This window comes from Pristis pectinata, chromosome 9 (assembly GCF_009764475.1).
Source record: "Pristis pectinata isolate sPriPec2 chromosome 9, sPriPec2.1.pri, whole genome shotgun sequence".
NCBI lineage: Eukaryota > Metazoa > Chordata > Chondrichthyes > Rhinopristiformes > Pristidae > Pristis > Pristis pectinata.
This window is the reverse complement of record NC_067413.1, coordinates 96,030,190-96,055,502: the sequence shown is the minus strand read 5'-3', so window position 1 is coordinate 96,055,502 and position 25,313 is coordinate 96,030,190. Positions and strand designations below refer to the sequence as shown.

Genomic DNA, 25,313 nt, shown 5'->3' with positions numbered 1-25,313 from the left:
AATGAACAGTGACGGGAGGTGCTGGTCTATAATGCACAGTGACGGGAGGTGCTGGTCTATAATGTACAGTGACGGGAGGTGCTGGTCTATAATGTACAGTGACGGGGGGTGCTGGTCTATAATGTAGAGTGACGGGGGGTTCTGGTCTATAATGTACAGTGACGGGAGGTGCTGGTCTATAATGCACAGTGACGGGAGGTGCTGGTCTATAATGTACAGTGACGGGGGGTGCTGGTCTATAATGTACAGTGACGGGAGGTGCTGGTCTATAATGTACAGTGACGGGGGGTGCTGGTCTATAATGTACAGTGACGGGAGGTGCTGGTCTATAATGTAGAGTGACGGGGGGTTCTGGTCTATAATGTACAGTGACGGGAGGTGCTGGTCTATAATGTAGAGTGACGGGGGGTTCTGGTCTATAATGTACAGTGACGGGAGGTGCTGGTCTATAATGTACAGTGACGGGGGGTGCTGGTCTATAATGTACAATGACGGGAGGTGCTGGTCTATAATGAACAGTGACGGGAGGTGCTGGTCTATAATGCACAGTGACGGGAGGTGCTGGTCTATAATGTAGAGTGACGGGGGGTGCTGGTCTATAATGTAGAGTGACGGGAGGTGCTGGTCTATAATGTACAGTGACGGGAGGTGCTGGTCTATAATGTACAGTGACGGGAGGTGCTTGTCTATAATGTACAGTGACGGGAGGTGCTGGTCTATAATGTACAGTGACGGGAGGTGCCGGGCTGTGGTGCACAGTGACGGGAGGTGCTGGTCTATAATGTAGAGTGACGGGGGGTGCTGGTCTATAATGTAGAGTGACGGGAGGTGCTGGTCTATAATGTACAGTGACGGGAGGTGCCGGGCTGTGGTGCACAGTGACGGGAGGTGCTGGTCTATAATGTAGAGTGACGGGGGGTGCTGGTCTATAATGTACAGTGACGGGAGGTGCTGGTCTATAATGTACAGTGACGGGAGGTGCCGGGCTGTGGTGCACAGTGACGGGAGGTGCTGGTCTATAATGTACAGTGACGGGAGGTGCTGGTCTATAATGTAGAGTGACGGGAGGTGCCGGGCTGTGGTGCACAGTGACAAGACGCTCCCACCATTTGACTCCCGTTTTGTCGCGTTTAAAGTTTTTACAAACTTACTGAACTACAAGTCCCATCAACCACCGCGGTTCACGCGCAGTTTGGGGAGATCACGTGAGGCGGAGATCACGTGAGGCGGAGTCACGAGAACCATGGCGGAAGTGGAGCAGGTACAGAGGGTGATGTGGGGTTGGGGGCGATGTGAACACCTTCACTTTTGTTCTTCCGATGTGTGTCCCGGTGTGTGTGTGTAGAGAGTGTGCGTGAGCGTAGAGTGTGTGTGTCTGTGTAGAGCGTGTGTGTGTAGAGCGTGTGTGTGTAGAGTGTCTGTGTAGGGTGTGTGTCTGTGTAGAGTGTGTCTGTGTGGAGTGTGTGTGTGTGTCTGTAGAGTGTGAGTGCAGAGTGTGGAGGGTGTGTCTGTGTGGAGGGTGTGTCTGTGTGTAGGGTGTGTCTGTGTAGGGTGTGGAGGGTGTGTCTGTGTAGTGTGTGTGTGTGTAGAGTGTGGAGGGTGTGTCTGTGTGGAGGGTGTGTCTGTGTGTAGAGTGTGTGTGCAGAGTGTGTAGGGTGTGTCTGTGTGTAGAGTGTGGAGGGTGTGTCTGTGTAGGGTGTGTCTGTGTGTAGAGTGTCTGTGTAGGGTGTGTATCTGTGTACAGTGTGTCTGTGTGGAGTGTGTGTGTGTGTCTGTAGAGTGTGAGTGCAGAGTGTGGAGGGTGTGTCTGTGTGGAGGGTGTGTCTGTGTGTAGAGTGTGTGTGCAGAGTGTGTAGGGTGTGTCTGTGTAGGGTGTGGAGGGTGTGTCTGTGTAGTGTGTGTGTGTGTAGAGTGTGGAGGGTGTGTCTGTGTGGAGGGTGTGTCTGTGTGTAGAGTGTGTGTGCAGAGTGTGTAGGGTGTGTCTGTGTAGGGTGTGGAGGGTGTGTCTGTGTAGTGTGTGTGTGTAGAGTGTGTAGGGTGTGTCTGTGGAGGGTGTGTCTGTGTAGAGTGTGGAGGGTGTGTCTGTGTAGAGTGTGGAGGGTGTGTCTGTGTAGAGTGTGGAGGGTGTGTCTGTGTAGAGTGTGGAGGGTGTGTCTGTGTAGAGTGTGGAGGGTGTGTCTGTGTAGGGTGTGTCTGTGTGTAGAGTGTGGAGGGTGTGTCTGTGTAGGGTGTGTCTGTGTGTAGAGTGTCTGTGTAGGGTGTGTGTCTGTGTACGGTGTGTCTGTGTGGAGTGTGTGTGTGTGTCTGTGTGTAGAGTGTGTGTGCAGAGTGTGGAGGGTGTGTCTGTGTGGAGGGTGTGTCTGTGTAGAGTGTCTGTGTAGAGTGTGGAGGGTGTGTCTGTGTAGAGTGTGGAGGGTGTGTCTGTGTAGGGTGTGTCTGTGTGTAGAGTGTCTGTGTAGGGTGTGTGTCTGTGTAGAGTGTGTCTGTGTGGAGTGTGTGTGTGTGTCTGTGTGTAGAGTGTGTGTGCAGAGTGGAGGGTGTGTCTGTGTGGAGGGTGTGTCTGTGTGTAGAGTGTGGAGGGTGTGTCTGTAGGGTGTGTCTGTGTAGGGTGTCTGTGTGTAGAGTGTGGAGGGTGTGTCTGTGTGTAGAGTGTGGAGGGTGTGTCTGTGTAGGGTGTGTCTGTGTGTAGAGTGTGGAGGGTGTGTCTGTGTAGGGTGTGTCTGTGTGTAGAGTGTGGAGGGTGTGTCTGTGTAGGGTGTGTCTGTGTAGAGTGTAGGGTGTGTCTGTGTAGGGTGTGTCTGTGTAGAGTGTGTAGGGTGTGTCTGTGTAGAGTGTGTAGGGTGTGTCTGTGTAGAGTGTGTAGGGTGTGTGTGTGTAGGGTGTGTGTGTGTAGGGTGTGTGTGTGTAGGGTGTGTGTGTGTAGGGTGTGTGTGTGTAGGGTGTGTGTGTGTAGGGTGTGTGTGTGTAGGGTGTGTGTGTGTAGGGTGTGTGTGTGTAGGGTGTGTGTGTGTAGGGTGTGTGTGTGTAGGGTGTGTGTGTGTAGGGTGTGTGTGTGTAGGGTGTGTAGGGTGTGTGTGTGTAGGGTGTGTGTGTGTAGAGTGTGTGTGTGTAGAGTGTGTAGGGTGTGTGTGTGTAGAGTGTGTAGGGTGTGTGTGTGTAGAGTGTGTAGGGTGTGTGTGTGTAGAGTGTGTATGGTGTGTGTGTGGAGGGTGTGTCTGTGTAGAGTGTGTCTGTGTGTAGAGTGTCTGTGTAGGGTGTGTGTCTGTGTGGAGTGTGTGTGTGTGTCTGTGTGTAGAGTGTGTGTGCAGAGTGTGGAGGGTGTTTCTGTGTGGAGGGTGTGTCTGTGTGTAGAGTGTGTGTGCAGAGTGTGGAGGGTGTGTCTGTGTGGAGGGTGTGTCTGTGTGTAGAGTGTGTGTGTAGAGTGTGTGTGCAGAGTGTGGAGGGTGTGTCTGTGTGTGCAGAGTGGGGAGGGTGTGTCTGTGTGTGCAGAGTGTGGAGGGTGTGTCTGTGTGTGCAGAGTGTGGAGGGTGTGTCTGTGTGTGCAGAGTGTGGAGGGTGTGTCTGTGTGTGCAGAGTGTGGAGGGTGTGTCTGTGTGTAGAGTGTGGAGGGTGTGTCTGTGTGTAGAGTGTGGAGGGTGTGTCTGTGTAGGGTGTGTCTGTGTAGGGTGTGTGTGTGGAGGGTGTGTCTGTGTGTAGAGTGTCTGTGTAGGGTGTGTGTCTGTGTGGTGTGTGTGTGTGTGTCTGTGTGTAGAGTGTGTGTGCAGAGTGTGGATGGGTTCTAGTGTGGAGGGTGTGTCTGTGTAGAGTGTGTGCAGAGTGTGGAGGTGTGTCTGTGTGGAGGGGTGTGGAGAGGTGTGTGCAGAGTGTGGTGTGTGTGTGTGTAGGTGTGGAGGGTGTGTCTGTGTGTAGAGTGTGGAGGGTGTGTCTGTGTGTAGAGTGTGGAGGGTGTGTGTGTGTAGAGTGTGGAGGGTGTGTCTGTGTGTAGAGTGTGGAGGGTGTGTCTGTGTGTAGAGTGTGGAGGGTGTGTCTGTGTGTAGAGTGTGGAGGGTGTGTCTGTGTGTAGAGTGTGGAGGGTGTGTCTGTGTGTAGAGTGTGGAGGGTGTGTCTGTGTGTAGAGTGTGGAGGGTGTGTCTGTGTGTAGAGTGTGGAGGGTGTGTCTGTGTGTAGAGTGTGGAGGGTGTGTCTGTGTGTAGAGTGTGGAGGGTGTGTCTGTGTGTAGAGTGTGGAGGGTGTGTCTGTGTGTAGAGTGTGGAGGGTGTGTCTGTGTGTAGAGTGTGGAGGGTGTGTCTGTGTGTAGAGTGTGGAGGGTGTTCTGTGTGTAGAGTGTGGAGGGTGTGTCTGTGTGTAGAGTGTGGAGGGTGTGTCTGTGTGTAGAGTGTGGAGGGTGTGTCTGTGTGTAGAGTGTGGAGGGTGTGTCTGTGTGTAGAGTGTGGAGGGTGTGTCTGTGTGTAGAGTGTGGAGGGTGTGTCTGTGTGTAGAGTGTGGAGGGTGTGTCTGTGTGTAGAGTGTCTGTGTAGGGTGTGTCTGTGTGTAGAGTGTGGAGGGTGTGTCTGTGTGTAGAGTGTGGAGGGTGTGTCTGTGTGTAGAGTGTGGAGGGTGTGTCTGTGTGTAGAGTGTGGAGGGTGTGTCTGTGTGTAGAGTGTGGAGGGTGTGTCTGTGTGGTAGAGTGTGGAGGGTGGTGTCTGTGTGTAGAGTGTGGAGGGTGTGTCTGTGTGTAGAGTGTGGAGGGTGTGTCTGTGTGTAGAGTGTGGAGGGTGTGTGTGTGTGTAGAGTGTGGAGGGTGTGTCTGTGTGTAGAGTGTGGAGGGTGTGTCTGTGTGTAGAGTGTGGAGGGTGTGTCGGGTGTAGAGTGTGGAGGGTGTGTCTGTGTGTAGAGTGTGGAGGGTGTGTCTGTGTGTAGAGTGTGGAGGGTGTGTCTGTGTGTAGAGTGTGGAGGGTGTGTCTGTGTGTAGAGTGTGGAGGGTGTGTCTGTGTGTAGAGTGTGGAGGGTGTGTCTGTGTGTAGAGTGTGGAGGGTGTGTCTGTGTGTAGAGTGTGGAGGGTGTGTCTGTGTGTAGAGTGTGGAGGGTGTGTCTGTGTGTAGAGTGTGGAGGGTGTGTCTGTGTGTAGAGTGTGGAGGGTGTGTCTGTGTGTAGAGTGTGGAGGGTGTGTCTGTGTGTAGAGTGTGGAGGGTGTGTCTGTGTGTAGAGTGTGGAGGGTGTGTCTGTGTGTAGAGTGTGGAGGGTGTGTCTGTGTGTAGAGTGTGGAGGGTGTGTCTGTGTGTAGAGTGTGGAGGGTGTGTCTGTGTGTAGAGTGTGGAGGGTGTGTCTGTGTGTAGAGTGTGGAGGGTGTGTCTGTGTGTAGAGTGTGGAGGGTGTGTCTGTGTGTAGAGTGTGGAGGGTGTGTCTGTGTGTAGAGTGTGGAGGGTGTGTCTGTGTGTAGAGTGTGGAGGGTGTGTCTGTGTGTAGAGTGTGGAGGGTGTGTCTGTGTGTAGAGTGTGGAGGGTGTGTCTGTGTGTAGAGTGTGGAGGGTGTGTCTGTGTGTAGAGTGTGGAGGTGTGTCTGTGTGTAGAGTGTGGAGGGTGTGTCTGTGTGTAGAGTGTGGAGGGTGTGTCTGTGTGTAGAGTGTGGAGGGTGTGTCTGTGTGTAGAGTGTGGAGGGTGTGTCTGTGTGTAGAGTGTGGAGGGTGTGTCTGTGTGTAGAGTGTGGAGGGTGTGTCTGTGTGTAGAGTGTGGAGGGTGTGTCTGTGTGTAGAGTGTGGAGGGTGTGGGTGCAGGGTGTGGAGGGTGTGTCTGTGTGTAGAGTGTGGAGGGTGTGTCTGTGTGTAGAGTGTGGAGGGTGTGTCTGTGTGTAGAGTGTGGAGGGTGTGTCTGTGTGTAGAGTGTGGAGGGTGTGTCTGTGTGTAGAGTGTGGAGGGTGTGTCTGTGTGTAGAGTGTGGAGGGTGTGTCTGTGTGTAGAGTGTGGAGGGTGTGTCTGTGTGTAGAGTGTGGAGGGTGTGTCTGTGTGTAGAGTGTGGAGGGTGTGTCTGTGTGTAGAGTGTGGAGGGTGTGTCTGTGTGTAGAGTGTGGAGGGTGTGTCTGTGTGTAGAGTGTGGAGGGTGTGTCTGTGTGTAGAGTGTGGAGGGTGTGTCTGTGTGTAGAGTGTGGAGGGTGTGTCTGTGTGTAGAGTGTGGGTGCAGAGTGTGGAGGGTGTGTCTGTGTGGAGGGTGTGGGTGCAGGGTGTGGAGGGTGTGTCTGTGTGGAGGGTGTGGGTGCAGGGTGTGGAGGGTGTGGAGGGTGTGTCTGTGTGTAGAGTGTCTGTGTAGGGTGTGTGTCTGTGTAGAGTGTGTCTGTGTGTAGAGTGTGTGTGTAGAGTGTGGAGGGTGTGTCTGTGGAGGGTGTGTCTGTGGAGGGTGTGTCTGTGTAGGGTGTGTCTGTGTCTAGAGTGTCTGTGTAGGGTGTGTATCTGTGTAGAGAGTGTGTGTGTGTGTGTAGAGTGTGTGTGCAGAGTGTGGAGGGTGTGTCTGTGTGGAGGGTGTGTCTGTGTAGAGCGTGTGTGTAGAGTGTGGAGGGTGTGTGTGTGTAGAGTGTGGAGGGTGTGTCTGTGTGTAGAGTGTGTGTGTATGTGTGTAGAGTGCGTGTGGAGTGTGTCTGCGTGTGGAGTGTGTCTGCGTGTGGAGTGTGTCTGCGTGTGTGTCTGTGTGGAGTGTGGAGTGTGTGTGTGTCTGTGTGTGGAGCGTGTGTGTGTCTGCCTGGAGTGTCTGTGTGTGGAGCGCGTGTGTGTGTGTCTGCCTGGAGTGTCTGTGTGTGGAGCGCGTGTGTGTGTGTCTGCCTGTGTGGAGCGCGTGTGTGTGTGTCTGCCTGTGTGGAGCGCGTGTGTGTGTGTCTGCCTGTGTGGAGCGCGTGTGTGTGTGTCTGCCTGTGTGGAGCGCGTGTGTGTGTGTCTGCCTGTGTGGAGCGCGTGTGTGTGTGTCTGCCTGTGTGGAGCGCGTGTGTGTGTGTCTGCCTGTGTGGAGCGCGTGTGTGTGTGTCTGCCTGTGTGGAGCGCGTGTGTGTGTGTCTGCCTGTGTGGAGCGCGTGTGTGTGTGTCTGCCTGTGTGGAGCGCGTGTGTGTGTGTCTGCCTGTGTGGAGCGCGTGTGTGTGTGTCTGCCTGTGTGGAGCGCGTGTGTGTGTGTCTGCCTGTGTGGAGCGCGTGTGTGTGTCTGCCTGTGTGGAGCGCGTGTGTGGAGCGTGTCTGCCTGTGTGGAGCGCGTGTGTGGAGCGTGTCTGCCTGTGTGGAGCGCGTGTGTGGAGCGCGTGTGTGGAACGTGTCTGCCTGTGTGGAGCGTGTTTGCCTGTGTGGAGCGTGTCTGCCTGTGTGGAGCGCCTGTGCGGAGCGTGGGGAGCGTGTGTGTGCGGAGCGCCTGTGCGGAGCGTGGGGAGCGTGTGTGTGGGGAGCGTGTGTGGGGAGCGTGTGTGGGGAGCCTGTGCGTGTGTGGGGAGCGTGTGTGGGGAGCCTGTGCGTGTGTGGGGAGCCTGTGCGTGTGTGGGGAGCGTGTGCGTGTGTGTGGAGTTTCTGTGGGGAGCGTGTGTGTGGGGAGCGTCTGTGGGGAGCGTGTGCGTGTGTGTGGGGAGCGTCTGTGGGGAGCGTGTGCGTGTGTGTGGGGAGCGTCTGTGGGGAGCGTGTGTGTGGGGAGCGTCTGTGGGGAGCGTGTGCGTGTGTGTGGGGAGCGTCTGTGGGGAGCGTGTGCGTGTGTGTGGGGAGCGTCTGTGGGGAGCGTGTGCGTGTGTGTGGGGAGCGTCTGTGGGGAGCGTGTGCGTGTGTGTGGGGAGCGTCTGTGGGGAGCGTGTGCGTGTGTGTGGGGAGCGCCTGTGGGGAGCGTGTGCGTGTGTGTGGGGAGCGCCTGTGGGGAGCGTGTGTGTGTGTGTGGGGAGCGTGTGTGTGTGTCTGTGGGGAGCGTGTGTGTGTGTGTGGGGAGCGCCTGTGGGGAGCGTGTGTGTGTGTGGGGAGCGCCTGTGGGGAGCGTGTGTGTGTGTGGGGAGCGCCTGTGGGGAGCGTGTGTGTGTGTGGGGAGCGCCTGTGGGGAGCGTGTGTGTGTGTGTGTGGGGAGCGCCTGTGGGGAGCGTGTGTGTGTGTGTGTGGGGAGCGTCTGTGGGGAGCGTGTGTGTGTGTGTGTGGGGAGCGTGTGTGTGTGGGGAGTGTCTGTGGGGAGCGTGTGTGTGTGTGTGGGGAGCGTGTGTGTGTGTGTCTGTGGGGAGCGTGTGTGTGTGGGGAGTGTCTGTGGGGAGCGTGTGTGTGTGGGGAGCGTCTGTGTGTGGAGCGTGAGCGCGTGTCTGCGTAGAGTGTGGAGGGTGTGTCTGCGTAGGGTGTGTGTGTAGAGTGACTGTAGAGTGTGTCTGTGTGGAGGGGGTGTGTGTGTAGAGTGTGTGTGTAGAGTGTGTGTGTGTCTGTAGTCTGTGTTTGTGTGTCTGTGTAGAGTGTGTGTGTAGAGTGTGGAGGGTGTGTGTGTGTAGGGTGTGGAGGGTGTGTCTCTGTAGGGTATGTCTGTGTGTAGAGCGTGTGTGTGTAGAGTGTGGAGGGTGTGTCTGTGTGTAGAGTGTCTGTGTAGAGCGTGTGTGTGTCTGTGTAGAGCGTGTGTGTGTCTGTGTGTGGAGTGTGTGTGTGGAGTGTGTGTGTGGAGTGTGTGTGTGGAGTGTGTGTGTGGAGTGTGTGTGTGGAGTGTGTGTGTGGAGTGTGTGTGTGGAGTGTGTGTGTGGAGTGAAGAGTATGAGTGTGTGTGTGTGGAGTGAAGAGTATGAGTGTGTGTGTGTGGAGTGAAGAGTATGAGTGTGTGTGTGTGGAGTGAAGAGTATGAGTGTGTGTGTGTGGAGTGAAGAGTATGAGTGTGTGTGTGTGGAGTGAAGAGTATGAGTGTGTGTGTGTGTGGAGTGAAGAGTATGAGTGTGTGTGTGTGTGGAGTGAAGAGTATGAGTGTGTGTGTGTGTGGAGTGAAGAGTATGAGTGTGTGTGTGTGTGGAGTGAAGAGTATGAGTGTGTGTGTGTGTGGAGTGAAGAGTATGAGTGTGTGTGTGTGTGGAGTGAAGAGTATGAGTGTGTGTGTGTGTGGAGTGAAGAGTATGAGTGTGTGTGTGTGTGGAGTGAAGAGTATGAGTGTGTGTGTGTGTGGAGTGAAGAGTATGAGTGTGTGTGTGTGTGGAGTGAAGAGTATGAGTGTGTGTGTGTGTGGAGTGAAGAGTATGTGTCGAGTGTGTGTGTGGAGTGAAGAGTATGTGTCGAGTGTGTGTCTGTGTCACATGGAGGGAGCTGTCCAGAGAGTTTTCAGTTCCTGTGGAAGTGGTGGGTTGAGCATGGGTCTGGAGGATTCAGCAAGTCTTCAGTTTGTCGCTTCCTTTTCATTCAACAATCATTATTGTCAAGAAAGTGGTGTGCTTTTTTGTGTTATATCCATCTGAGGTGTATTTATTAGGCTTGTAAACACAACTGTTTATTGCTTCTCGGGCACTCCATGGGTTGAGGATGACCTGCTGCTGCTCCCGTTTTCTGGATTCTGAAGTGGCCAATGTGGGACCCACTGACTCTGCCTCCGGTGGAGTAGGAGGTGCTTGACCAAGCCGTGGGCAGGTGGATAAGTAACTGAGGTCCTCCTTCTGCTGTTGATGCTATCCTCACCAGAATGGTGGTGTTTCTGATGAAGGGACTTGAGGCTCTTTTTCATCTCAAATGTTCCATCTTCATTTTGAGTAGTCATGGGTCAGGTGTTCCCTCAGTGGGAAGGTTAAAGGTTTTTCAAGCAGTCCGTGAGTAAAGTGGTGATATTTCCTGTCAACCTGGTAACCTCTGGTGGTGACAGAGTGTGGAGCAGAGTATCTGGTTCAGGAGTCTGGCACATGAAGGCAAATTTACGAGGACAGCTAAATTGATAACTTTTTTTTGCAGTTCTTGATTGAACCAAAGTCATGGGCTTTTGTAGTGGGGAATTGGGGTGTCAAGTACAGTGGTAGGTACTGCTCACTGTGTCTTATTGTGTCTTGAACATTATGCCTACTGTGCCTTTAGGTGTATGGAATCCACTCTATCATTTGGGGAGCAGATCTGCTGCTTCTGGGAGCAGACAGTTGAGGAAGATCCTCGATTTTTTTTTCTTGTGGCAGTCAATGGGGAGCTTCTCTGTAGTTTCAGTTATGATGATGCTTGGGTCTCCTGGCACATCCTACTCCTCCCTGATGTGTGAGGCTAGGCACTGAGGTTCATCTTTAAATTTAAAAACTCAATGCAGAAATATTGTTTCCTGAGGCTTTGTGGTTTTTTGTCAATATCTGGGATGATGGTGAGGCTGGACAGAGAGTTCAACATAGGAGGGAGCCAAAGGGTCTTGCATCAGCCATAGAGCCATGGTTAGGTTTTTATTCAAATTCTCCAAGCAGGTGCTGACCATCTCTGTCCTTGGTTGTCAGTGGACTTGGCTCCAGAGGTCTTCTCAATGCTAAAGAATCCACATATGTTGTGATTATATGATGTCGGTGGAACTTGTGCATTTTTTCCACCAATGCTTCATCTTTAGATTACAGTTGCTCTGTAACTTAAAGATTTTTTTTGTGGGACCTTGGCTTTCAGTTACTTTCAGAGCTGTTTTCATTTCCCTTGAGGTGTTGGAGTTCCCAGTCTCTACTGCATGCGTCCAGGATTAATTAGCTCCTGGATCTCATGATTGTTCTCTTTTAGATCAGCCCTGATGTTCTCTGATAAAGAAGCCAAGAGTCTCTTTACAGTGCTAATTATGATGGACTTCAGGGCAATCCAGTGTGCCTCTGTTGGGTGGGGGTCATTGACTTGCACGTGAGACTCTATTTGTATAGCTTTTTTTTGTAGTGTTCTTGAGACTTGCACTTTTGATTTTCTTGCAGCACATCTGTTTCTGCCATTGTTTTGTGGCGAGTCAATGGTGATAACAGCGGATTAGGTGGTGGTTGGTCTAACAGTCTTCAGTGCCCTGTTATTATGATCATGAAGTAGATGTCCTTGTGTTCTCTAGCTCAGATGATACCACAGTCTGATGGTGTCAGTGCTTGTCTTGTGGGTGTTGCCATTTGAGTGGTCTAAATTTGTCTTTGATGAAAAGGGTGTTGCATAATGCAAGACTACATTCCAGGACTCTGCTGGAGTTAGTTTTGCTGACAATCTCCTTACTTGTTGCACCTTTCCAGATGATTGTATTGTTTCTGACCCTGGCATTGAAGTCTCCCAGTGGTCAGAGGGCCAGGGTTTTTTTTCAGGTTGGAGCAGCTCTGGGTTCATCCATGGCTTCCAAGGAATGAATGTGCTGATGACAATATTGTGCTGGTTTTGTGTTGGCGTGAACTGGAGACTGGTGGGGCATCCACTTATCCCACTCAGGCTGTTGCTGAATCACCAGTTTAGTTCTTAACAGTGCAACCCACCCTGTGAACACTGTGTTACTCTTCTGGCTTGCCTTTCCAAAAGGTGTACCCACCACCTTGATCTTTGAGTTGGCTTACTTTTGCCTTTGTGTCTCACCTGGGGTGAAGTTCCCATTCGATTAATTGCATTCCCTTACTTGTGGGAACCTAGTGCCTTGCACCATCTTATACTTCCAGGTATTCCTACTGAAGTCCTAAACCTGGGCAGAGAGGAGCTTCAATTAGAAATTGAAGGGACACCACAGTGGTGTCTCAGGTAGTGCAGCTATCTCAGCTCCAGAGATTCTGCCCTCCAGTGTGTCTGTGTGGAGCTTGGATGTTCTTTTTGTGACTCCATGGGTTTTCTTGCAAGTGCCCCAGTTTCCTTCCACATCCCAAAGCTGTGCTGGTTGGTAGGTTAATTGGCTACTGTAAATATTTCTCAGTTGGAGAAGATGGGTTCATATAGACTCATAACCATGGAGCTGTCAAGGGATAATTGTGTCTAACTAATTTGGTGCTTTAATGAAGTAGCAGTAGTTCCACTTTATAGACTTTATCTGGGAAAAAAAATTGGTACTGAATGTACAGAGGCAATTGAAGCGGGAGCCACAGCAGGAGCATCCCTGTTGCAAACATGGGAGTCTTTTTGATTTCTGATCCTGCTATGAATATTCACCAAGTAGGCTTCAAAACAATTCAACAAGAGCGTCACGGACGTTAGGTTCACCACATAAGTGGCCCACCTCAAGCCTAGTTCCACAATCATTTCTGTCAATGTTGAGGGCATCTTCTGTCAACCACTGCTAACCTGCAAAGTTGTGCTTTAAAAACAAAAATGTGACGTTGTTTGTCTAAAGGAGATGCACAAAGGGCTAAACAGTAGCAGTCCATGAATATCTGGGATGAAAGATTTAATGAACATTTTGACAGTGCTGTCTTTATAAAATCAGAACTGCCAATCAAATCAGCATCAGTGACCCACTACAATGACACATTAATGACTGGGTATACAATAGTACCAATGACTACGGAGGTTACATATAAGGCTCAGAAACAGCTCATTAGGCCCAACCAAACCAAGTCAACATTTGGGCTTCATTTGAACCTTTTTTTCATCCCTTTCTTATCTAAGTCTAGCATTGCTCTATTCCCTTTTTCCTTGTCTACTTACATGGTTTCCCCTTAAGTATATCCATACTATTTGCTTCAACTAACTCTCTGTGGCAGTGAGCTTTGAGTCCCAAACTTCTTTGGGTGAAGAAGTTCCTTCTGAATTCCCCACTGATAGAAACCTGGGTGGCGGTAAACCAGTGATTCAAGATGCCAAGCCCTTTTAATAGTCGAAGTTGGAAACCAGGCTACAAATTAAGTTCACTTTTGTTAAAAGCAACATTACGGCATGAAGTTGCAAAGTGGTTCTGGATCTACCTGTAACACCAGAAATGGCAGGTTTTTGTCAATGGATCAATTTCAAGAAAGCAAAGTGGCAGAATTTCACAGCATATCTTGGCAAAGCACTATATTGAATCTTGATCAGAAAATTGAGGCATACACTATGTAAGTGTGATGAAATACATTGCCAAAACATACATTCTGCGAAACTGCCAAATAAATAACATTATTGTAACCCTCACCAGACCTGCCCACCGTATCTGATCCTTTTGCTGAACACACTACAGAAAGGGAGAAGGTGCTGGTGCTGGACTGCTAGAATGACAGCAAAAGCCATTGGTAGCGACTGGTAGAGAATGCTAATACAATGCATGATAGCAAAATAGCCCCATTGCCAATTTAAGTAATGACCTGCATAATGAAGTGCAACATTACAGTGTAGCAGCTAACCAGCAAGCACACCAACTGCTTAAAACTGAAGGTCCCCAAATAAGCAGCAGAAAAGGAAGCTAATGAGAAGAGTAGAAAATAGAAAACAAAACTTGATCATATTTACAAGAGCAGGTATGTTGGTAAATTGGTTTATTATTGTTACATTTACCAAGGTACAGTGAAAAATTTGTCTTGCATACCATCTATATAAATCAATTCATTACACAGTGCATTGAGCTAGTACTAGGTAAAACAATACAGAATAAAATGTGTTACGGACTCAGTGAAAGTCCCTTTAAGATAGAGAGTGTGTGTGCATGTGTGTGTGGGGCGTGCTTACATCAATAGAAGATAAAGGACGTAATGACGTTGTTGAAGAAGTCAGAAGAAGACGAAGGAGAGAGAGAGAAGGGAGAGAGACACCAGCCTGCTAGTTTTCTCTATCGATGGATGAGAAACGATAACTGTGTCTGCCACTGAAATCCATGTATGGAAGTTGGAAGTAATCCGGTGGAGTTCACTTTATTGCTGACCTGTAGAAGGAAACAGGTATTTGTGTGGACGACCACGATTCGGATGCTTTTCGGGGTGAGGAAGTCACTACCGAGTATAACACTGAAGTGTCGTTTGGGTTCCATCGTGGAACATTTGGATTTCGTATGTACTCTCTCTATGTTTTTCTACATCTACATCTATCTTCAGGACAACGGTGGTTGTTGAAGAAGCCCTTGCTCATGTTTCCACCTTATGGCTTGCGGAACTGAACTTTAAGACCATTCAGGAACTGGGAGTTTGGGACTTTGTCACAACACACACACGAAGAGTTTAGTTTTGGGTTAACGTTCGAGGTTTAACATTTTTGAATTCTAACATACATTTTACTTTATTTTACGTATTATCATAAGTAGTGATTAATAAAATAGTTTTTAACACTAAATCATGCTCAGTGTGTTTGTTTTGTTGCTGGTTTGTGACAAAAATTGGGGGCTCGTCCGGGATAGTTCCCAAGATTAACGAGTTTCGTCTGGGATCGTTCCCCAGATTGACGAGATTTGTTCGGGATCCAATCCAAAGATTAACGAGTGTCATCCGGGATAGTTCCCAAGGTTAACGAGATTCGTCCGGGATCCAATCCAAAGATTTTTGAGGGAGGTCTGATAAATTCTTTTTAATTGGCTTGTGTGTGTGGAAACCAGCAGCAATGGATATTAAGGCATTTTTGAGTCACCAACCCAAAAGGGATTGGAGGTGACGAAAAAGGATGATCTGATAAAGATTGCTACAAGGTTAACCTTACAGAAGTAAAGCAGTCTATGAGAAAGGCAGATATTCAGAGACTGATAGCTGGTCATTATGTGGAAAAGAAGGTGTTTGAGAAGGAAGTGTTAAAACAGTTTCCTGGCAGTGAAATAGCAATTTCTGAGGCACAGGTGCAGCTGGCAAAGATAGAGGCTGAACGAGAACAAACCCAGTTAAAGATAGAGGGCTGAACGAGAACAAAAGAAATTAGAGGCCGAACAAAAGATAACTCAGATGAAGTTAGAGGCTGAACGGGAATGGGAACTAATTCGGTTAAAGTTTGAGGTAGAGGAGAAGGAAAAACAGAGGCAGCATGAGTTACAAATGAAGCAAAAGAGTTTGGAATCTGATTCTGATGATGGTTTTTCAGCCAGCAGGGAGGTTCGATTAGTCCCTCCGTTTGAAGAAGATCAGGTTGATCAGTATTTCCAACATTTTGAAAAGGTTGCTGTGAGTTCAAACTGGCCAAGGAAAGGATGGGCTCTTTATGGTACAGAGTGTGATTAAAGGTAAAGCTCAAAAAGCTTATTCTGCTTTGTCTGCTGAGGATGCAGCTGATTATACCAAGGTAAAACAAGCTATATTGAAGGCCTATGAATTGGTCCCTGAGGCTTATAGACAAAAATTCAGAGACTTGAGGAAATCTGCAGATCAGACTTATATGGAATTTGCCAATGGAAAGAGAATATGTTTTGAACGATGGTGCCTGGCTAAAAATGTAGATGGGGATTATGATAAATTGACAGAATTGATACTGGTGGAAGACTTTAAAAGATGTGTTCCAGCTGAATTAACAACATATTTAAATGAAAAGGCAGTGGAAACTTTACAAGAAACTGCTAAGTTGGCAGATGATTATGCTTTAACCCATAAATCCAAATGGGGACAACCTAAAACCTTTCAAAAGAGTTACAAAGACAATCCAGGTAAACCAGAGATTAAATTGGGAGGTAATAAAAAAGGAAAAGATGAAAAGAAGCCAGGGCTGGACAAACCTGTTGAGCGTACTTGTTATTACTGTAGGAAACCTGGCCACGTGATATCTAATTGTGCCCTTTTGAAGAAAAAGAAGGAAGCTGGGCCCAATGCTTGCTTTCAGGCAATTAAAAATCAAAAAGGTTTAGGAGGTGCTGTTAAAGATCAGTCCTTGCAAGAGATAAAAGCGGAAAAGTTGGAGGAGGTGAGAAAGGAATTCCGTTCGTATGTATCAGAGGGTTTTGTTTCACTGAATGATGAGTCACCCTAGGTGCCAGTGAAAATTCTTAGAGATACTGGGGCTTGTCAATCTCTCTTGCTGGACAGTGTTTTAAATTTTGGTGAAGAAAGTGACACTGGTGAGATAAATCTAGTGCGAGGTGTTACAGTGAGACCATGTCTGTCCCTTTTCACAGGGTGATTTTAAAGTCAAAGTTCGTAGAAGGACCAGTCGAGATAGGGATAAGACCTAGTTTGCAGTGGAAGGAGTTTCTTTGTTATTGGGAAATGACCTTGCAAATGGAGAAAGTGTTCCTGTGGTACGGTTAACAACCAAACCAAGGATTGATGAGTCTGAGAATGATCCAGATGTTTACCCATCATGTGCGGTGACTCGAGCTAGAGCTAGAGAATTAGCCAAGACAGACAGTCCGGTGCAGTCTGATGTAGTTCCTTGTGACAGTCCTAAACAGGAAGAAAATTATGATGCCTTATCTGAGACTTTTCTGTCTTCACTGGAGGATCAACATCCTTATAGTGAGCCTGAATTTAAAGATTTGTCTTTGTCGAGGAAGGATTTTATGGTGGAACAGACAAAGGACCCTGAGTTGACAGAATTGAAAGAAAAAGCTCTCTCATGTGAGGAGATTGAAAGGTGCCAACTGGATACTATGTCAAAATGGAGTGTTAATGAGGAAATGGAGACCTCCTCATGTTCCTGTTACTGAGGAATGGGAAGTTATTCATCAGGTTGTTGTTCCAAAAGTTTATAGGGATGAGATTTTAAACCTGGCCCATAGTATGCCTTTGGGTGGTCATTTTGGTGTGAATAAAACTGTAGGGAAGATCTTGAAACAATTCTATTGGCCTGGTTTGAGAAAAGATGTGGTGATGTTTTGTCGAACCTGCCACACATGTCAGATGGTAGGTAAACCAAATCAAAAACCCCCTGTGGCTCCTTTGAAACCAATTCCTGCTTTTGGTGAACCCTTTTCGAAGGTGATTGTGGACTGTGTTGGCCCCTTACCAAAGTCTAAGACTGGAAATCAGTATTTGTTAACCATCATGTGTGCCACTTCTAGATTTCCAGAGGCAATACCCCTTAGAAATATTAAGGCCAAGACGGTGTCAAAGGCTCTTGTAAAATTTTTTACCTTGTTTGGTTTGCCAAAAGAAATCCAATCTGATCAAGGTAGTAATTTTATGTCAAAATTTTTCAACAAATAGTCTATGAGCTGGGAGCAAAGCAGATTGTATCATCTGCATATCACCCAGAATCTCAAGGAGCTCTGGAAAGATTTCATTCTACTCTCAAAAATATGCTGAAGACTTATTGCTTTGAAATACCAAGGATTGGGACGAAGGTATCCATTTACTTTTGTTTGCCGTTAGAGAATCGATCCAGGAGTCAATAGGATTTAGTCCGTTTGAGCTTGTATTTGGACATAGGGTGAGAGGACCTTTGGAGTTGTTGAGAGAGCAATGGGTTAATGAGGAAGTTCACTTGAGTCTGTTGGACTATGTCCAAAAATTTAAAACTCGGTTGGAGAGAGTCTGCCAGCTAGCGAGAGAGAATTTGAAAACAAGCCAGATAAGAATGAAGACATATTTTGATAGCCGTGCTCGGCCTAGGACATTCGCAGTGGGGCAAAAGGTGTTGGTATTTTTCCCTAGCCAAAATAATCCCTTGCAATCTCGTTTTTCTGGACCCTATGTTATGAATCTCGAGGTGACTGATCTAACATATATAATCAAAACACCAGATAGACGCAAGAAAACACAACTCTGTCATGTAAACATGCTAAAACCTTATTATGAGAGGGATTCAGTTGTGGCCTTGGTGGATGGTGTAAAGGTTGTTTCTAGAATGCCTGATGTTGATGTTGAGGAAAGGCCAATTTAGACCAAATATTGTTCCATCGAAACTAAAAAACCAAATATCCTGGATAACCTTGAAACGAAGTTGGACCATTTACAAGTTTCACAAAAACAACGAGATGAGAGAATTAATTTTAAAATTTAAAATCTGTTCCCAGATGTTTCAAACAGAACATCGATAATTACCCATGATGTTGATGTTGGGGATGCAAAACCAATCAAACAACACCCATATCGAATGAATGTGAAAAAAGTAAACTTGTTGATCAGGAAATAAAATACATGTTGGAAAATGATATTATTAGGACATTCTACTTCAAATTGGAGTTCGCCCTGTGTTATTGTACCTAAACCTGATGGAACTGTTAGATTTTGCACAGATTACAGGAAAGTGAATGCTGTAACAAAGTCAGATGCTTACCCTATTCCTAGGGTGGATGATTGCATAGACAGAGTGGGAAAGGCAAAATTTCTTACAAAGATTGACCTATTAAAAGGGTACTGGTGTGTTCCATTAACAGATAGAGGAAGGGAGATTTCAGCCTTTGTAACCCCTTCTGGATTGTATGAATACAATGTTTTGCCATTTGGAATGAAAAATGCTCCGGCAACATTTCAAAGAATGATTAATTCAGTGATTCATGGGTTAAAACATACAGATGCCTACATTGACGACTTAGTGACTGGGAATGATACATGGGAGGATCACATCTCTGCATTAGAAAGGTTGTTTGAAAGACTTTCCAAGGCTAACCTTACAGTTAACTTGGCTAAAAGTGAATTTGGCCATGCCACTGTGACGTATCTTGGTTATGTTGTAGGTCAAGGCAAGCAAGCTCCTGTTCAGGCAAAAGATCAAGCAATGTCTGAGTTCCCTATTCCCACAGGTACGAGGACTGTTAGAAGATTTTTGGGAATGGTTGGATATTATCGAAAATTTTGTAAAATTTGCTGATATTGCTCTTCCCCTAACTAATCTTCTGAAGAAGGGAGTAAGTTTGTTTGGACAGATTCTTGTCAAGAAGCATTTAAGAAGCTGAAAGCCATTTTATGCTACCATCCTGTGCTCAGAAACACCTGACTTTGAAAAGCCATTTTCATTAGCAGTAGATGCCAGTGATGAAGCTGCAGGAGCTGTGTTGTTGCAGAAGGGTGACCTTGATGATATTGACCATCCTGTAGCTTACTTTTCAAAGAAATTTAATGAGCATCAAAAGAATTATTCCACCATAGAGAAAGAATTACTGTCGCTTGTTTTAGCCTTGCAACATTTCAGTGTATATGTATATACAGATCATAACCCATTGGTGTTTCTGAGCTGAGTCAAAAACAAGAACAGAAGGCTGTTAAACTGGAGTTTAATTTTGCAAGAGTTTGATCTCATGATAACTCACATTAAAGGCAAAGATAATGTGATTGCTGATTGTCTTTCCGATGTTAAATGGGAAACATGTATCTGTACTAATCTGATAGTCTGTAGTTGTGTAGCATGATAATTATTAACATTACTAACTGTATGCGCGGTTAAATTTTTCTTGGGAAAAATTTTTTTTTAGGTGGGAGGTGTTACGGACTCAGTGAAAGTCCCTTTAAGATAGAGAGTGTGTGTGCATGTGTGTGTGGGGCATGCTTACGTCAATAGAAGATAAAGGACGTAATGACGTTGTTGAAGAAGTCAGAAGAAGAAGAAGGAGAGAGAGAGAAGGGAGAGAGACACCAGCCTGCTAGTTTTCTCTATCGATGGATGAGAAACGATAACTGTGTCTGCCACTGAAATCCATGTATGGAAGTTGGAAGTAATCCGGTGGAGTTCACTTTATTGCTGACCTGTAGAAGGAAACAGGTATTTGTGTGGACGACCACGATTCGGATGCTTTTCGGGGTGAGGAAGTCACTACCGAGTAAACACTGAAGTGTCGTTTGGGTTCCATCGTGGAACATTTGGATTTCGTATGTACTCTCTCTATGTTTTTCTACATCTACATCTTATCTTCAGACAACGGTGGTTGTTGAAGAAGCCCTTGCTCATGTTTCACCTTATGGCTTGCGGAACTGAACTTTAAGAACCATTCAGGAACTGGGAAGTTTTGGACTTTGTCACACACACCACACAAGAGTTTAGTTTTGGGGTTAACGTTCGAGGTTTAACATTTTTACTTTTATTTTACGTATTATCATAAGTAGTGATTAATAAAATAGTTTTTAACACTAAATCATGCTCAGTGTGTTTCTTTTGTTGCTGGTTTGTGACAAATGTTATAGTTACAGAGAAAGTGCAGTGCAGGCAGACAATAAGGTGCAAGGCCATAACGAGGTAGATCATGAGGTCAAGAGTCCATCTTATCATACTAGGGAACTGTTCAGTAGTCTTATAACAGCAGGATAGAAGCTGTCCTTGAGCAAATGGTATGTACTTTCAGGCTTTTGTATCTTCTGCCCGATGAGAGGGGGGAGAAGAGGGAATGTCTGGGGTGGGTGGGGTCTTTGATTATGTTGGCTGCTTTACTGAGGCAGGGAGAAGTGTAGACAGAGTCCACAGAGGGGAGGCTGGTTTCCGTGATGTGCTGAACTGTGTCCACAACTCAGCAGTTTCTTGCAGTCGTGGACAAGCAAAGGCCAGTACTAGCAGACTGGCTGTGATATTGTTCAACATCTGCCTGAAGTCTGAGTTTACCCAGGATCCAGATAAAAGCAGGAATTGTTGCACTTCAAAGGTAGGGTTCCCTTGGATTCAAAGAACAAACTGAGTGCATCATCCTGAAACAACCCTCACCCAGTCAAAAAAACGTCACTCATCCCGAAACGAGCTATTTTCCAACCAGGGGAGACATGCTGAATCATCCACAGCATGTTGGTGAGGGCCTTAAGAAAATCCTAAACTTTCTACAGTTTCTACTAACTTCTTAGCAGCACGTGACACTGTCAGGCATTGAACATGGCTTTGGAAGATTTACAACGTGACAGTGTTATCAGTTGGCCATTTCTTGAGCTGTGAGATGCTGTGTTTTGGCTTGTCTACTACCCCTAAAACGTGGCATTGTGAAGTGGTTACAGAGTCCCCCACCTTCCACACTTTATTGGAGTCCAATTCCGATGGAGGTTAACTGGGATTTCCATCCTATGTCTTTGATATGGCCTGGTAAGCCAATCAATTGAAACAATGAGTGCCTTTGCCACCCTTCTTCCAGTCCCCAGTCCCCACACCCCACCTCCCACACACCACTCCCAACCCCAACCCCCCCCCCCCCCCACTCCCCACCCCATATAGTTGTATATATTCCAAATACTAAATAATGGAACCCCTCCAAACTAATGTGCCACAGTAGAAATGCAATTAGACAATTAGAGTTTACAGTGCAGGGGGTGGCTCCCTGCTTGCTGTTCTCGCCTTGGTGATTTTTCACTAAAGCAGTATACTTTGATCCTGTTGCCTGGTTCTTTGCATATATTCTGTTATATTATTCTCTTTTGAAGTAGTTTATATTGTACACAGTGCTTCAATTCTACTCTGTTTGTCTTTTACAGGAAACTCAAAACTATGAGGAGTCCACAGATGAATCAGAGGTAAATTAAATCCGGCAATTATATGTTACTTCAGTACAAACCTATCTGACGTCCCTGCTCTAGCACAGCACATTTACACTCGCACATCATTTGACGAGTTGTATCAATTGTAAATGGGAAAGAAATGTCTAGAGAGTGAAAGCTGCTTGTTGCTGGAAGTTCAGTAAGCATAAAGAACAACGTGATGGAAATGCTTAGCAAGAAAAGATGATGTGGAGAAGGGAGATGATACTTAAAGCACAGGATCTGGTTCAGTTGGCAAATAGCTTTTACTATTCCAGTTAGTTCATTAAATTGCTTCTACATTGCAACCCAAGCCTTGAGTTCTACGCTTCTGCTACCCATCTCCTCTGAGACTGCCATTTCTTTCTCCTGTTTTGGGACAAGTATATCCCTTCTGCCTCTGAAGGAAATTCAACAAAGGTGTCATTAAATCTTAGTGCTGTCAATGTTGTGTCCACCACTCCTCCTGAAGGCCACCAATTTCCAGTTGTGAATGGTCCTTTTTAATACAGCTGAAATCACATCAAGCAGATGGATATCATGCCTGTTATACAGTTTGGAAACACTAAACACAGATGTTAAAATTAATTGGTTCAGTCAAATTCAAGTTGCAGATTTTGACCTGCTGGCTTGACTTTTGTTAGGCCCATGTAATTCCATCCCTTGCTCATAAGCTTCATTAAGATTTATTAATGGGCGGTTGTGTAATATTTGTCTACGTAATTTCAAATATTAGTTAGATTCATGCAAATATCATGTTCCGTACTTTACTGTGGACTCCTTGTATACACTATACTCTGCATTTATTGAAGTACATTATGATTGGGTGTCCTGCCGTATAAAAAATGAATGAACTTCTCCATTTAAATGCAGTGTGCAGTTTCACTATGATGCAACACTGTCTTAACTTCTAAAATGTTAAAGTAACTGTATATTTTAAATTGTAGTTATGAGAAACTAGGAATGTATTTTATCCTTGTGGATTTACATTCTTTACATTACATTAATGCAACGGGAGGTCTCCATTTTAATTTGGTTTCTGATGTTATCTGTATTGTAAGGAAATATGAGAAAGAAATGGTGCTGCCAATAGTCAAGGGCATATGTGCGTGCAAATCAAGTTTGACGTAGCAAACCACTATTAATCAGCAACTTCTTTGAAAGGAAGACAGTAGTTCTATAGCTCTAAGTTGCACAGAGAAGGATATTCTGTTTCTTTCTTGTCTTCCAATAGGCTTAGATAAGTAAGTCATTAGATGTTGACATTATTGGAATTGGTTTATTACTGTCACCTGTACTGAGGTACAGTGAAAAGCTTGTCTTGCATACCGTTCATACAGATCAATTCATTGCACAGTGAGTTGAGGTAGTACAAGATAAGACAATAATAGGATGCAGAAAAAAGTGTAATAACTACAAAAAAAGTGCAGTGCAGGTAGACAGTAAGGTGCAATGTCATAATGAGATAGATTGTGAAGTCAAGAGTCCATTTTATCACACTGGGGAACCATTCAATAGTCTTATAACAATGGGGTAGAAGCTATCCTTGAGCCTGGATGGTATGTGCTTTCAGGCTTTTGTATCTTCTGCCCGATGGGAAAGGGGAGAAGAGAGAATGTCCGGGGTGGGTGGGGTCTTTGGTTATGCTGGCTGCTTTACTGAGGCAGCGAGAAGTATAGACAGGGTCTGTGGAGGGGAAGCTGCTTTCCGTGATGTGCTGGGCTGTGTTCCACAACTCTGCAGTTTCTTGCGGTCACGGGCAGAGCAGTTGCCATACCAACCTGTGATGCATCCAGATAGGATGCTTCTGTGGTGCATCAATTTAAAAATTGGTGAGGGTCAACAGGGACATGCCAAATTTCTTTAGTGTCCTGAGGAAGTAGAGGCACTGGTGAGTTTTCTTGGCAACGTGGAAATAGTGCGACTTTATTTGGGTACGTGACTCCTGCTATTTTTTTCCTGTAATTCAAATGTTGTTTGAATCACCAATGAGCCAGCAGCTTAAAAATGATGAAGTTTGAAGAGAATTGTTAAATCAAACCTTATATCTACCTTCCAAGATTGAGCCATAGATTCGTACAGCACAGAAACAGGCCCTTTGGCCCACTATGTCCATGCTGCTCATTGGTCTACCTACACTAACCCCATTTACTAACACCTCTTTAGCCAAAGGGTGGTGAATATGTGGAATACATTGCCACACACGGCTGTGGAGGCCAAGTCACTGGGTATATTTAAAGCGGAGGTTGATAGGTTCTTAATTACTAAGGGTGCCAAAGGTTACGGGGAGAAGGAAGGAGAATGGGGTTGAGAGGGAAAAATATATCAGCTATGACTGAATGGCGGAGCAGACTCGATGGGCTGAATAGCCGAACTCTGCTCCTGTGTCTTCTGGTCTTTAGCCAAGTTCGGTTAGAGCCTTTCTTAAATGTCATGACAGTATCTGCCTCCACTAGCTCTTCAGGCAGTGCATTCGTGACTCTAACCACCAAATGTACGAAAAGATTCCCCCCCTCAGATCCCTTCTAAACCTCCTATTTCTCACCTTAAACCTGTGCCCTTTTGTCTTTGACGTCCCCACCATGGGGAAAGGATTTGTACTGTCTACCCTGTCTGTCCTCCTCCTAATTTTATATGCCCTATCAGGTCACCCGTCAGCCTCCTCTGCTCTAGGGAAAACACACCCGGGATATTCAGTCTCTCTTTAAATGCTCAACTCCAAGCAACATCTTGGTGAATCTCCTTTGTCCTCTCTCCAGCATTGTCACATCCTTCCTATAGGACATTCCTGTGCACAGTATTCCAGGTGTGGCCTAACCAGTGTTTTATAAAACAGTAACATGATGTCCCAGCTCTTATATTCAGTGCCACAGCCAGTGAAGACAAGCATCTCATTTGCTGCCTTCACCATCTTATCCATCTTTACTGCCACTTTCAGGGATCTTTGGATTAGTACACTAAGGTCCCTCTGTTCATCAGCACTCCCTGGGGCCCCACCATTTACTTGATTGTCTTCACAAAATGCATCATCTCACATTGGTCAGGATTAAATTCTATTTGCCATTGCTCTAACCAACTTTCTAGCTGATCTATACCATGCTCTGGCCTTAGGGTATTGTGCACAATCCTGGTCACTTCACTACAGGCAGGATGTGGTAGCAATAGAGAGAGTGCAGAAGAGATTCACCAGGATGTTACCTAGAATGGAGGGCTGGAGAGGTTGGATAGGCTGTTTATTCTCACTGGAACGTTGGGGCTGAGGGGAGAACTTATAGAGGTTGATGAAATGAGGGGAATGGATGGGATAAATGAAATCTTTTTCCCAGGGCAGGGGAGTCTGAACTAGGTGACGCAGGTTTAAGGTGAGAGGGGAGAAATTTAATCTGAGAGGTAAATTTTCTATAGATTTATTAATCATAAGAAGTCATTAATGTATATTACAAAACATCAAGGGTTCCAGTACTGATCCTTATGGTACACCACTAGTCACGGACTTCCATCAGAAAAGCAACACTCCACCTTCACCCCTCTGCCTCCTATTACCAAGCCAATTTTGGACAATTTACAGTTTTCCTTGGATCCCTTGGGCTCCTTCCTTCTGGATTAAACTACCGTGTGCGATCTTGTTAATTGCTTTCCCAAAATCCACACAGATAACACCAATATGCTTCGTTACTCCCTCAAAAAAAAATCAATCAAATTTGTGAGGCAGGAATTTACACAAAGAAAGCCATGCTGACTATCCCTAATCAATGCTTGCCTTTCCAAGTGAAGATAAGTCTGGTGCCTTTAGATTCTTTCCAACAGTTCCTATCTTCACACACAGTTTTCCCCCAGGGTCCCTAAGGGGGCCTACTCTTTCCCTGGATGCATCTGATTAAGCTTTCGGAAGGGATGTGTAGTTTAGGTGCAGTTGTACGTATGGGAAAACAGTGGGTGGAAGCAAATTTAAGTGAGCACTGAATAGATAATTTGAGAGGGTGTGTGGTTGGGATATTATGTTTGGGACTAGGTATTGGCTTAGCATTGAACTTGGTGGAGTGTTTGAACCCCACGAACCTTCATGCTGAAATGTTAAGTGTGACCTCCTGCATTTGGAGTTGACGTCCAGCAGGGGACCTGTCCTGCGCTGTGTAGAGTGGCACAATAGTATTACTTCCTGCCTGTGTTAGGTTATACTCAAGCCCGTTCCCGA

At 46.5% G+C, this 25,313-nt stretch overlaps 1 protein-coding gene across 1 annotated transcript in view; it reads left to right on the top strand.

Annotated features, from left to right (window-relative positions):
* Positions 1-1,187: 1,187 nt before the first annotated feature.
* The window catches only part of vps41 (VPS41 subunit of HOPS complex), a 172,730-nt gene continuing 148,604 nt past the window's right edge, over positions 1,188-25,313 (top strand). The window contains exons 1-2 of the mRNA XM_052023137.1: positions 1,188-1,261; positions 21,077-21,115. Coding sequence (XP_051879097.1) covers positions 1,244-1,261; positions 21,077-21,115 — 57 coding nt within the window. The 5' untranslated portion in view covers positions 1,188-1,243. The remainder of the gene's footprint in view (positions 1,262-21,076; positions 21,116-25,313) is intronic.